The sequence below is a fragment of the Brienomyrus brachyistius genome, chromosome 1 (genome assembly GCF_023856365.1).
Source record: "Brienomyrus brachyistius isolate T26 chromosome 1, BBRACH_0.4, whole genome shotgun sequence".
NCBI classification, from domain to species: domain Eukaryota; kingdom Metazoa; phylum Chordata; class Actinopteri; order Osteoglossiformes; family Mormyridae; genus Brienomyrus; species Brienomyrus brachyistius.
In genome coordinates, this window is record NC_064533.1 from 22,576,460 (window position 1) to 22,592,564 (window position 16,105).

Genomic DNA, 16,105 nt, shown 5'->3' on the forward strand with positions numbered 1-16,105 from the left:
CCGCTAACAGCTCCCGAACATTAGTAAACTAGTGTTGCTTACTTGTTATCCAAAGGACTTAAACCACTAAATGGGGAGGATTTGATTGGAAGCCCTTTGATGAATCACGTGTCCCAGGTCATTGGCGGTACTAAAGTCCCGGAGCGGGGCACACACGTGGGGGGCGTTAGGACCAGCCCTCTCCGGGGTCGCTTTTGTTTAACCATCGAACATAAGCACCTTCTGAGATCCCAAGGGCTTCAGATGAGAAAGAGCAGCGTTTCGTGTCGGAAACGTTGACCGCATCACACCGCAGCCATGTCCAGGTCGTTCTATGTCGATTCGTTGATAATTAAGGATTCTGTTCGCCCTGCGCCCTTGAACGAGCATCCAGGGCAAGACTTCCTCATCCCCCTCGGCGTGCATTCGCCGGGCGTCATGGCCGTGGCGGCGCCGGTATGTCCGTCAAGGAAAAGCGGCACTTTCTGCGTCTGCCCGCTGTGCGTCACGTCTCACATCCATTCTCCCAGGAGCAGCATTCCGCTGCTGAAGGGACAGTTTCCGAGCGGTGAGATGCAGTACTGCCAGAGGATAGGACACCAGCAGAGCCCAGCTCTGGCGCAGCACGGACACACACCTGTCGGCACGCCTACATACAGTGTCACAGACGCTAGGAGGTTTCACTGTCTTTCCATAGGTAAGTTAGTTAGTGCGCGTCAGTCAATGTTTTTTTGTGAATGTCGTTTTCTTTTAAAGTGAGAATCAAGTGTATAATTTGTTTTAGTACTTGAAAACTAAGTGAAAGGAATGTATTCTTGAAGCTCACTTGTGATGTTTTCCGTTAAACAGGTGTTTCGGGGAAAACTTCGACTGAAAAACTTTGTTGGGATGAAATGAAATGAACTTAATTATCTTAAAAGTATTGGGATTAGCAAACGTGTATTAATCCGTGACATCTTCTCGCATAGGTGCGCCTGAGAGCAGTCACATCCAAAACGGGAAGAGAATGCGCACCGCCTTCACCAGCACTCAGCTATTGGAGCTGGAAAGGGAGTTTTCCTCCAACATGTACCTCTCCAGGTTGAGAAGAATAGAAATAGCGACGTACTTAAACCTGTCAGAGAAGCAGGTTAAGATCTGGTTCCAGAACCGCCGGGTGAAGCACAAAAAAGAGGGCAAAGGAACGCAAAGGAGCGCGCACGGGGGATGCACATGCGCCGGCGGGCACGTGCACTACTCCCGGTCGGAGGACGAGGACTCGCTGTCGCCAGCATCAGCCACAGAGGAGAAGGAGATTTCCCCCATATAATGACATCCTGTCACACAACCTTTACTTCCACTAGCACTTAAAAAAATATCGAAATATGGACAAAGGCCGATTGGAGTAAGATTATAGGCCTATACATTACATTCTTTTTCAGATTTTTAAATACATGACTTATAAAATTCTCTTTTTATTTGTTATTACTGTAATTTTAGCATTGCATAAATGGAAATAGAAACTGAAGATATATATTACACTTGTCTTCCAATATAAATAAGTACAAAGACAAAATTGAAAATCCAAGTCTTTGCAAGTTCCGCCTGTGTTACACGCGGAGATATGGTATACCCTCCTGCGTGTATGGCGCGTGTATACTTTCTGTCACGTATACATGAATATTGTAAAAACCAGTCGGTAACTAGATATCTGGATTGTATATTGTTATGATTTCCCCATGATTTGTATGCTGATATTATATAAAATGTATTGTGTGGGCACTCTGCGATGAACTGGCATCCCAACCAGGGTGTATCCTTGCCTCGTGCCCTGCGCTGCCTGGGATAGACCCCTCCCCCACACCACATCTCTCAGAGACCCCGAACAGGATAACCGATTAGAAGAGGAATGATAGGGTGGATATTACTATATAAATGTGTATATTAGTATTTATTTAAATAAAAACAAAACGTGCCTGATGTTTCGCCAAGAAGTGTCAGCTATTTCGCCAATGACTGCTTAAGAGGTTATTTTTTTTAACTGCTTAGCGCGCCAGTATGGTTATTAAACAGGTGGTGAGCAATTCTGGGTAACATCAAATCTAATCACTTTTATTGTCACATCACTAGAACGCGTGACCTACAGTGAGTGAAAGTCTTGGGTCCAGATTTGCCCATAAGCAGTGCAATACACCAAATAAATTCAATCTGTACAGAAGCGAAACGTCCAAAGTATTATATTTGCCACAAAGACAGCAATTTCAATCCTGGAAAAGTGATGTCAATTTAATTTAATGTAAGTTTAACCTAAAACGAAAATTGCTATTTAAATTCAGAATGCGTTGTTTTTCGCAAATTAATATTACAACTGTTACATGATGTGCTCAGTCTTTCACCCTTTCCGTTCGAACCACGTCCTATGTATGGAAGAGAATGGTTGATAAAAAATTGTTTCAGATTAATGGACTCTTGACAAATTCCATCTGTTTTAAAGTCTGAAGCTGGCAGTGCCCAGCCCGGATTGCAGCGATACTGCTTGGGCTCGCCGCTTCATTGTGTCTGTTTCTATAGCCGTGACAGGTTTATAAAGACGCTTTCAAAGCCGGAGGCGGGCTCCGTCCTCTTTAATGAACTACACTGTCAATTTTCACTCAGAGCCTTTGGAGCTGGGGAGTCCCTTCTCCCATTGCTGTCTTCGGCCAGTGAAAAAGGCCCGGCTCTCTTTAATTGACTTGCAGCGCAATCCAGTCGAGTGCACTACAGTAAATAAAGTGAGTGAGAGATGTTTAGGAAGCAAACATGAAAGGGGCAATTGAGTTTTCCCACATATCAACATATAACCCGATTCATCCCGAAATAAACAGTGTATGTGATGCGTTTGCTTCAAGTAATAGTTGTTTCGTGCAGAAGTTTCAGCAAAGAAATTGAGCATATGACGTTTTTTATATTTCAAAAGCGAATTCCAGATGGTCAAGTTTAATACACCTTAACTGGTCATTACTACTACTTTACGTTCATTTTAATAATACAATAACTTATTTCAGTGTAATCATAAGCGCAACGAGTGGGATCCCTAATTGTCCTAAAAATAAACAAACAGCCTAAGATTTATCTCCGTAAGTCCAGGTTTAACGACTGGATGCTCCGATGGGGCAACGAGGCCATGGTGCAGCGGTACACACTCCAGTTACATCCAAACTGCGTAGCTTTAATTAACATATCACCATTTTACACGCTAATTAAAAAAAATGTTTTTTAAAAAACCCGTATCCATGCACTTATAATTATTGGCTTTGCATTAAAATGAAAACTTTTTTTATCAAAATATCGTCGAGTCTACACATTTGTAAAGACGTAATGTACTGCATTTCAACGTCTAGAGATTATGCTGAGATATATATCCTCTGATGAATATGCTGATGAACCTTCATGAAAAGGCGCAAATTCCAAAATTCTCAGGAGTTTTGTATATATAGAAGTTCACTTTCATACAAAGCAAAAATAAGAATCATACGAACATACAGTAACATCAGAATTTGCAATAAAATGACCCAGCACTTTTGGTAACACAGAAGTAATGCTTTAAAATCTGATAACAACGATGCTTCCCAGCGATCTTGTCCCTAGTCCGCAGTAATAACCGCAGTACGGTGCCTCCTTATTCAAAGCACCATATTTTATGCTCGCTTTTGTGCAGCTCATGGCTCCAGTGTTAAATTAATCCAAAGGGAGTTTAATTGCAGTTTCAGTCCCACGTCGGCTGATTATGTAGCAATTCCACCAAAACCACAAAAAGGGCTACATTGAGTGGGCAAAGGCTTTGACTGGTGAGATTGTACTGCCAAAGGCTTGCATTTAGCCGGGAGACCCCCGACAGATTCGGGCCTGGAGGCTTTGAAGAGACAGCGACAGGGTTCCTCTGTGAGCGCCAGAGAACGATTTAGTCACTGTTTCATTAGGCATTATTTGAACCTTTCAACTTCTGGTAAATTGAGGGGGCAAGCTGAAAATGGAAGGATTACGTAGGAGGGGCCGTTGGAAAATTAGCTAACGGTTAATTTAACTCGTTTTCTGTCAGAGTTTGGGATACATTCCTAATTGAGTGGAGAAGCAGGTGAAACTCTGGTCCCACGCAGACCTATTCAAGGCGAGAATAAATGGTTTCTTTTAATTTCCCGCTGCTGATAATATATTATCGAGAAAAAGACACCTAATGAATATATATTGAATTTCTTATTAATCGAATTAGAATTCGCTCTTGCAGGTGTGGGAGTAAGGACCACCATCCTTATTAAAACGGGTTAACAATGGAGTTAACCAGTTTGCGGAATTTTCTCCTTTTTATATGAATATATAACCTGACCCGGATTCGCCAATACACAACCATATAGCATGTTTGTCGTACATTTTCATGGAAAAAGCAGCAAATGCAGACGTATGGAACAATCGTATTATCGGATTTCCTTTCAGTTTGTGAACAGGGCATTGCATTAAAGTTGTATCCATTTTATCCACCAAACTTACCAGAATAAAGGTAAAAAATAACAGCAACTTAGTTTTAATTTAATGCTGCAACGTCATCAGTTGAACTGACAGTGTTACATCTATACTGACAATAAATGTAATAGCCTATTCCGTAATAGGCGAATATGTAAAAAAATTATTTAAAAAACTGAGTTATGTCTATGGAACACTTGATTAGGCGTCGGAAATACTCAAAACGACAAAGAGGTGGAAATATGCAAATAACTCGATATAAAACAGATACAATACTGAACGTCCAGGTTTCTCCAAAAGCCTCCGAATACCTATTGAAAATGCGGTAATTATGCATGACAAAGGACAATTAATAAGCCCGCTCTCAGGCGCTTGCAGCTGCTGGCGCGTCGAGAAAAGTAGGAGGAAACTCGAGTGTGAAAGCGCAGGGAAGTCGCGGGCTCGCGGGGACCTCTGCTTTAGTGGTGAATCCACAAGTGGGGCGTCAGCTTTCGCTCGATGTAAGAGACACCCATGTCAGCGGCTGAGTGCTTTTAAACCCATAAGCCATCGCGGGATGCTCCGGGCTGGGCTCTCTGCGTGCCCGATAGGTGGCTGCTACAAAGATGATGAAACTGCGAATTCTAGACACGTGTCCCATCAATACCGCCTTTAGTGACTTAATTTAGTGAGTGCCCGGTCACCGCACAATATGTCTCGGCGCCCTTTGTCATTCTTTTCAGAAAGAATCCTTTTTAAAACGTGTCAACCACTTTTAAATGCATCCCTTTGTTTCGATAGAGCGTGTCTCCTATATCATCAGCTTCATTTAGTGACTGGACTGAATTAAACAGTAACACTCCCCAAAAGCAAGGAAACTGAATAGGATAATAAATCATTATATTTCATCCGTCTCACCAACACTTAACCGACGCAGTACAAAAAGCGGGATATATTCATCAAAACAACAAAGGTTTGGTAATGTTCAGTTATGCTTGTCTGCAGCGTTTTAACACATCTTTAAATGATGATCATCATAACGATGTTTTCATAGATTTCTACAAATATTCTACCGTCATTTACATTAAACTCGCCATTTTACTGGCTCCATAATTGTACTGCAGCGCGACAATTTCATGTTTAGGTAATTGCTCCTAATATTTTGTTAAGCATTTGTTTAAGGAGACATTGCGTACGTCTCAAGTGGGATTACACATTAATGAAATCTCTAATTATCAATCAGCATCATACAGTCTGAAGAACTTGCCTTTCGAAAAATGCACTACAATCACGTCTGAAGAGGGTAAAACGAAAAGGTTGAGAGTGCTTCAAAGCCTCCCGGCTCCTGTTCATTTCCATGAGTGTAGGCTGTCACATTCACGAGACGTTTTGTCGTTGACGTGATTTGTTGTAATCAATACAGGCAAGGTGATAGTCTACCTTTCCTCTACGTCATAAACAGGCGCACAGCCCTTAATGCAATTTCATTTACATTACTGCGACCGTAGCATCCGGAATATGCACGGACCCCCGCGACCCTGACAAGCGGCTAGAGAAAATGGATAGATTTTCTTTACTTAACTTGCAAATGGTTTAACAATGCTGTCCCCAAGTTGGGTTTTGATACACTTGCAGTTTTTAGCTCTATAAATAAATATAGGCTAATAGGTAGTTCATTGTGATTGTAATTGTTGTTTGGGCTCTATGTAGGCCATTGGTTGTACACTTTTATGTTTATGATTGCTTGGGAATCTGTGCGTCGGCGTTAGTAGGCCTAATTTATAAGCATTTTTTTTTATCAAACCCACACACCACAATATAAGGAGATAAACAGCAGTAAGAGCTTCCGTTAATTCGACCTTTATAGTCCCCTTGGCCCCCACCAGCAGGAAATACTCTTCTTAGCTCTGTTTCTGTTCTAAATCGGTCCTGATCAATGTTTGAAACTTGAAGATAGGCTATCATTGTTTGCCCCCTCAGCACGTCACGTTGACTGGCACTTACATATATTTACACTGGTAATCAATCTTGTTCCGCTCCGGGAGGTGGACGCAGCTCTGCCCCAGTTGCGAAACGTGGTTAAAGTACACGCGGAGTGATGTCACTCAGAACAATAAAAGACAAAGAAATCAGTACTTATATATAAGCTGAAGGCGACTTGCACGGCTAAGATCTACTTATTCACTACAGGTTTAAATAGCATTCATGTTCCACATAACTAAGCCGTACATGCGCAAATATTATAACAGCTCACAAAGACTATAAATGATTACCCAATTGACTGTTCGCCACCCGTCACGTGACTACCAGGTAAGCATCCAGTGCAGGTGCATTACTCCGTGAGTTGTAAGTGCAGACGCTGGGAACTTGCATGGACGTCATATTACGAAGCTGACTTCTGGCAACCCGCGCTCGTCATGGACAACCTGGATATTTGTTATGACAACAGCTATGATTCCCGTAGCCAGGTAGACTACAGCTATGAGCCCCCCGCTTGTCTGTTCGCACAGGGGGCCTGTCAAACCCCGCTGATGAGGACCCCCTATAACTGCTTCGACGAGCACAGCAGGAGTGAGAGCGTGCCTTCCGTGCCCCCTGCATGCCTGCACTCTAATCTGGAGCAACAGCACACCTATGAGTACCTGCCAGGCAAAGGCCGGCCGGAGGAGGACTATCTCTCAGCCAAAGGCCGGGTAGCAGAGGAGCCTGTTGGGCCGGTGCCCTTCCCGTGGATGCGAAGCGCAAGGGCGCATCCGTATCTCTCCCCGCTTCCAGGTGCGCTCTTTGTAATCCGTAATTTTTTAATTAATTTATGTTTCGTTTAAAAATAGTATAGCAAAATATCAATTAAATTGGAAGGGAACAATGGCACTTGTCTGTAACGTATTATTTCGTCACAGCTTAAATTATTATGAACTGCTACCGGAACAGGTGTTGAAAAAAGCAAAACATAATGTACACGTGATAAAATTTTATACTAATGGAAATATTGCTCTTTTGACGCATGTTGTCCTAAAGTCAGATTAGATTACGGTAGCTCTGGATAAACAGCAAGTGGATATTTCTACAAACGACTCCATTGTCCGGTTTTCCCAGGTGGGCCTTTCCCGGAGGACCTAGAAGAGAGCAAGAGGAGCCGCACGGCGTACAGTCGAAGTCAACTCCTGGAGCTGGAGAAGGAGTTCCACTTCAATAAGTACATCTCAAGGCCCCGCAGATACGAACTAGCGGCCACCCTAAACCTCACGGAAAGACATGTCAAAATCTGGTTCCAGAACAGGCGGATGAAATGGAAAAAAGAGGAGACGAGAAAGGTCAAAGACTTCAACGTGGAGCCTGCTAAGTTAAACAAAGAGGACGACAACGATGTGGATGAAATTGAATAGAAAGACCAGTCCAATGAAAAGACACAGAGGAATATATGTCTTTCAGAAAATATGATGTCTAAATTATAGGCTACACTTAATCAACAGAAGGCTTTAAAATTCAGAGAACTTTTTTACTCAATTTCTATAGAATCATGGGGTTAAAGTCAACAGTAGTTTTCACATTTACGTTAGAATAAAATAACGACGCGGGACAGTGAAATAAATAATATAACGAAGGTTAAAATGATTTCTGACATTGAATTTTCAACTGAATTCATTAGAGTGAAGCCCGTCAATTTGAATATCACAATTTGAGGGTTTTAACATTTAGACATCATGCACCTTTTTTGAGAGACGTAAAGAAGAAAAGAATATTTTTCCGAAACAGGGCTTCAGTGTCATTAAGGTTCAGGTGTGCTTACCTGTTTTTTTTTGTTTGTTTTTTGTTTTGTTTAGTTTTGTTTAACGCAATGTGTTGTCTGTGGAATTAACAAATAGTCCTTCTTGCTCTTCCTCAGTGTCCATCAACCTACATGATGAAGTTTACAAAATTAAAACATTTCTTATTTAGTCGTATTAGGCCTTGCAGTACGTTGTTACCTTGACATGTTACCGTTATACCGCCTAGTATGGCTACAATTTTTAATTATATAAATAGCTTATTATTATGAAAAAATACACACATTCATAATCGTAATGCGAGTTTGGCGTATTATTTCCCTGCTAAATGAGCGACTAATTCTACGGAAAACTTTTGCGAATGACAATGAATTGCCAAGATTTTGACACTGAACAGAAATAGTCAATAGAGACGCTTCATTTTTTCCAATACTTTTTAAAGACCATTTTCACAATCATAAATGTTGCTGTTTGGTGGCTTGTGGGTATTATTAATGTCGCGTGTTTAACATGACTAATGATATTACATTTTAATGCAATTCTCCTTTTTATTTTATAAATTAATTTCAGCAAATAAACTTCCTGAGTAAAAGTACATTTCTTTGCCTGGGCGAGCAGATAATTTCATTGTTAATTATTTAACCCTTGAAATTTCATAAGTATTTTTTAACAGATTTTAAAATCGCGTTAATAATGAACACACGATATTTTTGCAGGGGCTGTTATTAGCACAGTAGTAGGCTGTAACGTTTTACTGATAAATAATATTATAACAAGAATTTACGTTGACTGGATTTAATAAAGGCCTATTTTTATTGTTTGGTTTGATGATCACACAAGGTGCAAGAAGGCTAATAAGCAAAGACGCGTATGTCGTGGGCCCATTTTGCTATAGAACAATACCCTGCCAGATAAATGTCAACGCATGCTACCTGTATGCTAACAGCACAATGCGTCCTACGTGGATTGCGTGTTTATAGCCTATCTATAGAAAACAAACTACGTGTTAAGATTTTAAGAGAAAAGGGGGTGTTGCTATTAAGGAGTGATCATGCAGCATAATTGAATTTAATTAATTAATTTGGCAAATATTTGCTAGAAATAAATTTGACAAACAACAGTGGAAAGAAAAAAAAACAAAATTCCAGCTATTCCGAGTTCATTCGCCATACAAAAACGTTCGCTACTCAGCCAACTTGAATTTATACAAAATGCGATCCAGTATTATAATTAAAAACACCTAAAACCTAAAAGTGAAGGCCACTTTTACAACATAACATAAATCCCAATTCGGTGTTTTGCTTATCTATTCTCATCGATAGAGGTTTAGCATTAACTTGTTTTTAAGCCAAGTCTTTCGGAAGTTTCCTTACGCGTAATGTTAAAGATAGAGTGTCGGATAATTTATGGTACTGTCAGTGATGCCTGTTGTAAATGTGAATGGCTCCCAGCCTGACTGAATGCCCCGATTTAAAGGGACAAATGGCAAAATATTCATTTTAAAACGCATCTTGCCCCTGTTAAACACACCAACAAATTTAGCACATTCGAGAGCATGTTAGAGGAATTCTAGTATAATAGGAGATTTAATGTGTTTATCGCACTTGCACACTCGATATGGTTTTGTTTAAAGAAAACCCCGTAACCGCCCAAAAAACAATAATATCCTGAAAATGACAGATTTGAGATAAATAAAATCTCGACACGCCTACTGCAGTATTTTTTGTTGTTTTACCATTTATGTAATGCTCGTTTATCCCAGAATTGTACCTGGCGACTTATCACATGGGCGTATGTAAAGAACTTTAACTACAAATTTTCGACAAGAAGCCATACGTTCGCGATATGATTTTACACTTTTTTGATGTATGCTTATAAAAACTCCCGGATTAAAACAAATATTTTCTGTGCAAAACTAGTGTGTAGACTGTACATGGCCATTGCTGATAGTCCGTAAGGCAAACATCAAGAACAAGTATGACTTTTGGCCCTCATTTGTGCAAACAAGAGGGCTACTGTGCCACCTCGTCTGGACTTGCAAATCTCTGTCGCTCGGCAACACACATCAACACAGATCAACATAATCGAGGAAAACCTGCATTATCCATAATAAGCCACCAAATGGGATTTTCAGGCGACCAGAAAGAACGTCTTCCTAGTCTACAGTATATACATGCATTTCCTAACTGTATCCCTCGAGTTTCCCTGTTTCCTTTCCTTGCTATAGCCTACTTTCAATTTTTCCTTGTTAACTGACAGTTTTAGTCTGACAGTTTAGTCTTCAGGTACATCCTATTCTGACGCCTGTATAATTATAACTGGATGACACACATGCCCTGCATGGGTTAGCGCCCCGTCCTGGATTATTGTCTGCCTTGCGCCCGTTACTTCCCGAATTGACTCCGGACCCCCTAAGCGGGTTTATAAAATTAATTAATGAATGAACGAACAAGCGAACGAATGAATGGATAAATGAACGAGACGAAACAGGCAGTGGCCCGGGATGGGTTGGCGCCATGTCCTGGGTTATTCTCTGCCTTGTGCCCGTTTTTTCCTGGAGAGGCTCCGGACCCCGGAGACCCCGCATAAGCCAAGCGGGTATGAGAAATGAATGAATGAATGAATGAATGAATGAATGAATGAATGAATGAATGAAACGCACATTATGAAACATCCCAACTCTGGCCATGTAGATGCAAGTCATGGCTGGAAAATTCTGCTATACACACCGCAAGACAATACTAATTCTCATTATTGCCATGAAGCTGCTTGAGCGGCGTGTCTTTCTGAATCCAAATCCAGGGGTGAGTTTCCGAAGCATTCTTAACGCTACAATGTTCGTAATTTCCATGTAAGATAGAATTTACGAAGGAAGTTGCAATAAATAAGGCTTCGGGAAGCTCAGCCAAAGGCCACGGCCATTACGTTAGGCTACTCTGTAACGCTTAAAGAACTTTGGATCTCCTGTATATTTTCTAGATTACATGTTCATGAAAGTGCACATGCTGCTAGCGCCAAGTTTATTAACTGCCTTTCTCGCAGGTATATCCGCAGAGCCCGCCCTGGCAAAAGCGCGCCCTTAATCACCGGGCTGACCTGCTGCTGCAGCCACTTCCCATATAATCTAACCGCTACTGGCTCCACAAAAAGAATGTGCAGGGAGTAGCACCGTAGAAAGTAATTGATTCCTCTGGGTGAGAGACGCATAGCTGTGAACCGGGAAAGGTGTACAACCCCCCACTCCCCATCTCGGAAGTCCACATTATTCAGGACTCATTAGAACGTACTAATTCGATTTCGATTTATTAGCATCTATTTATGTTTGACCATTTGAATTGAATGGTGTGTGTGGATTAGATTTAAATTACATTTTTTGCGACCAAATGTAATAAAAACTTGTTTTTTGTTACGTTTTGTGGACCATTTTTCAGGTCCCCACAAAGATCTGTGAATGCAAAAAAAAAAAAAAGAAATGACAAAAGTCTCGTATTCTGTTTGGTTACTTACGGTTAAGGTTAGGGGTTGGGTAGGGGTTAAGGTCGTCGTGTTGGGATTAGGGTTTTCCCCACAGGGATGAATGGAGAGTCCCCATAAAGGTATAATTGTAAACCTGTGTGTGTGTGTGCGTGTGTGTGTGTGCGTGTGCGCGCGCGCGCGCGTGTTTTCTTTACGAAGGCTATCCAAACCAGTATGATCACATTACTTTGAATGTTGTCTGTCAGAGCGCTGCAAACATAACCATACAGTTCGTGGGTATTGGCCTCATTCTGTGGCCATGTAGTAATCATTCCCAGTCTTCACCAGACTAAGCAGTCGGTATTCAGTGATGAACAATGAAATCCACTGGTCCTAGTGCAGCTGAAAGGTCCTCCCTTTTAGGAGAAACAAAACACAGCTGAAGACCCTCAAGGTAGAAATGAATCAGTGCAGATTACGGGGCCAGTTAAATTATAGACAGAAAAATATTGAATTAAATATTTTTAAGGGTTTAAAAGCTTGTAACTACGAAGGCTTAATAGTTATAAACATTTTGATTATGACAGCAATTATAGGAGGATTGCATCGCTTTTATTATAACGCGTTTTTCCACGCAAAATAAATAAATAAATAAGACTGCAACCAGGAACTGAAAAGGAGGAAAAACAGCCCCAAATGTTTTGCTTTCCTTGGCCAAAGGAATATCTTGCTGCAAATCCAAACAGGTTCCAAAATACCAACACACAACAAAATGTACGTATCCTACCATACTAGAATGCACGATGCGTATATATATTATAAGAAGCCACACACGAACAGCCCCACTTTCAGCATACTTTCAGGATACTTTAGGAATTGGTGCTCTGTACTTGCCTTTCTACACGTAAACAATGTATAACAATCCGTTTTAGTAAGAAAGCAAAATGATTACAGTCCGTCCATTAGCATTTGTAATAAATCAACGTTTTTCTTATACGTCAGGGACCCGCAAAGTCGTGTGTAGAATGAGGTATGCATGTGTATGCATATGTGTATGACTCCTGACCACAACCGAAAGTTCAGCACCCCAACTACAGAAGTCTTACGAAGCCAGAAACGTTAATGGTTGTAGTTATCCGATTAAATGAACCTAGGAGACACATGAACTGACGAAGACCTTGTATCCTTCGGAAATCCTTGTTATTGTTGCTAATTGTATCTGTGTACACTGACAAAATCCTTGGAGCATAGCAAAAAAATATATTAGCTCAGTAATAGTCAGACATCATTGTGCGGGGGTCTTTCGGTACTCCGTTATAGTTAAGAAGGTAACTATGATTTGTCATAAATGATATTCGATAAGCAGGTAGGCCCAATTAACAGAACGTAGCTAAAAATACAGGCAATATTTAGAAAGACTTAAACCTCAAAAATTCGGGCTTTAACTTTTCTACCTACCGATTTTACGTTTACTGCGGCGTTTTATATTTCACTACTTGACTGATAATGTCGTAATGTAATCTCGGAAGTAATTAAGGCACTGAATTTAGCTCAGGGTCGACAAAATAAGTTAAGATACATAGCACTAAAACGGCACCCAAACAGATATATACGCTAAAACTAACGCTATGATTAAGTGTTCTATAAACAGATTGGGGCTTATTCTAAATTTTAAGGAGAACATTCCCACGTAAACACAGTTTAATGGGCTAAAAAATGAATGGGTTATTTTAGACAACCTCTAATGCGAAGCGCCATTTTGGCTAAATTGTTTGCAGATGTCTGCTTAAATATCTATATTTGACGCACGTGTTTGGTGCATGCGTGAGCTTCTATTTAATATTTATTAACCTGTCAGACGTGGACAGGTTGCTGTTACTTTTTTTGCATTGTGAAATATTTCAGCACAAAAAAAAATCAGCTGAGACACAAAATTTGCATAATGTAATTTATTTTAAAAGAAACCATGTATTTTAGCAGCAGTTTAATTTTTTTTATTATTATTATTTTTAACTAAATTAAGCAAACTTGTTTAGGTAAGTACCGTGTCCGCTGGTGCACTTCCGGTTATTAATTGTAATTGTGCGTTCATGGTACTGGGCAAAGCATTAAAGTTATAGTACAAATGCTTATTATTCTAGTAGCTGTTACTGTGAACACATTTCCAATGGGCTATTAAGCAAACAGCACCCACTGCACTAACCGTTGGTTACAACACATTGACTATGAATGACTAAATATAATTAAAATAGTTACAATTATAAATATGTTATCATTTAGACTTTCAGCTCATTGTGTCTGAATATGTACTTTCATTTCGAAATAATGGAAAGTTTATTTAGATGTTTTATGGTGCATTGCTTTTGAAAAGCAATATAAAAACTGTATTAGTTTTAGACAGATACAGCAAACGAGATTCTTGATCATTATTTCCAGTCTCTTCAACCACTGATTAAGTCTTCAGCTTCAATGTATTACGTTGACTTTAGAAACTGCATTTAATCATTAAGCCTAATTTAAAAAATCAAATAAAGACTTGAAGGTAACATTACATGTAACCACTTGAAGGCTTTGTAAGCAAATACACATAGGGATTAACCTGAATTTAGATAAAGAAATTGTTTTGGAGAAGCAGCGAAAGTCAAAATCAGTATGGCCGAGTAAAGGAACCTTGATACTGTTGCTCGCCGATACTTGAATTTATATTAACGAAATTAAAACTGCGATTGTTTTTTTTCTTTCGATCTTACAAGACATCCAGTCGCAAAGTAAATCGCAAATTCTGAATTGCAGCGCCATCGTGTGACGCGAGGTTTCTTAAGGTTTCTTGAAATTGTATTATCACATTTTTTGTTCACCCAAACATTAACGAACGTATGCCAGTTAGCATGTGACAAGCCAGTGTGAGCACAGCGATAAAATATTTAACATATTTAGGGAGAGGAGAGAGAGGAAATGGGGAGGGGTGCAAGACAGAGGGGGTAAAACTCGGAGGCCAGAGAGGCGCAGCTGACGCAGACTTGCCATCAGGCGGTAACATTCGTCTCATAGCGGACATTCCAGTGCATTTAAAAGTGGAAATGCGCATAAACATCACTATTAAATTATTTCAAACCTGGCCGGTGGCGACGCCCCTGCGTGTTTATGAAAAAGCAACTTGACATTAATTGGTTTACGCGACAAGGTAAACCTCTATGAGAAGTTACCTGACAACATTTCCTTTAGAGGAAAACAGCAGGACGGATTAAAAACTTTAAAAGTTTGTTACGGTATTCGATTAGTATAAATGGTCTGCGCGAGACCATACAGTGCTTATCGACAGGATACAGAACCACGGAAGAATACACTTTAAATTTGTTAGACGGATGGGATATATAACATTCTAATGTCCGTTTTTAATTAAAGTACTTTATGTTTTACTTGCGTGTTATACCAGTAGGCCTATTATGCTTGTGGCTACAAGAATCGTCTTTACCTTCATTTTAAATTCTTTATTTGATTATACAGTTAAATGAACGACAACTGTAATAATGTTTTGAACAAATCTTTTTCCTTTTTACTGTTTGGGGTGAATTAACTATATGGTTGCGGTCTCTCAATGGTGGAGGTGGGATCAGTGAACGGCAATATTACAAGATTTAACAACACCGCTGTTTTACTGAAATTCTGCGATGGCAACGTAATTTGACGAAGCGGGTTTCCACGGTCACTTTCCCACATTATACGTTTTAAATGTCACCCAGCTTTAGTGTGTTGTGGCAGTGCTGGAAATATATTTAAGAAAGCCTCGCAAATAAAAAAGTACAAAGCTCTGGCCTTTTGTGAGCAGAACAAGGCGGGCTGTTCATTGTGCGTTTTTTTCTGCAGTAACATGTGGAAGTAATCGCGGGGTGGTAGGTTCAGAGAGTCGTGGATGTGTTTTTCTGTGCAGGAGTGCTACAGGCGTTGCTGGAGCTCTTTGGTGGGTGGATGCTTTACGCGATCGCCGCGGGCAGAGCCCAGCCCGCCAGACCGAGCATTCGTGTACCTAGTTGCGTGCATAGTCTCATTGAATAATACATTATCTTTCATGGTTACATTCTTGTCCGAAGTAAAAATGGGAAACCATCATTTCTCTATCTGGGGAGGCTCAGACTGCTGACAGGAAGATACCGAAAGCGTCAAGGAACCGTTAAAAATACAATTAAAAGTTTAAACGTTTACCTTTTTGACGAGGACAGTTGCATTTTATGCGGTGTTATAGTGCCCCCTATTTTCATCTATAGTATAGGCAACAGAATACCGCACGAGAGGCAATTTGGACTATCAGGGCAAAAGAAAAAACATTTGGGAAAGCATCAGTACTGCGTAAACTATTCACGGACACCCTAAACATTTAGTTAACATCATATATAATAGTTTAAATTATATAGGGCCTGCTGCAAATAATCAAATTTCATGGCATCTGT

General features: G+C 40.3%; 1 protein-coding gene across 1 annotated transcript; it reads left to right on the plus strand.

Annotated features, from left to right (window-relative positions):
• Window positions 1–230: 230 nt before the first annotated feature.
• gsx2 (GS homeobox 2) lies at window positions 231–1,329 on the plus strand. Its single transcript, XM_049017341.1, has 2 exons — window positions 231–676; window positions 948–1,329. The coding sequence occupies exons 1-2, from the start codon at window positions 298–300 to the stop codon at window positions 1,286–1,288; spliced, it is 720 nt and encodes a 239-aa protein (XP_048873298.1). The 5' UTR covers window positions 231–297; the 3' UTR covers window positions 1,289–1,329.
• Window positions 1,330–16,105: the final 14,776 nt, after the last annotated feature.

What these genes read in the sequence shown, in the direction of transcription:
- gsx2 (XM_049017341.1), top strand. Translation starts at nt 298, where the DNA reads ATGTCCAGGTCGTTCTATGTCGATTCGTTGATAATTAAGGATTCTGTT. An exon ending in GTTTCACTGTCTTTCCATAG is followed by an intron (nt 677 to 947) that starts GTAAGTTAGTTA and finishes CTTCTCGCATAG; the next exon opens with GTGCGCCTGAGAGCAGTCAC.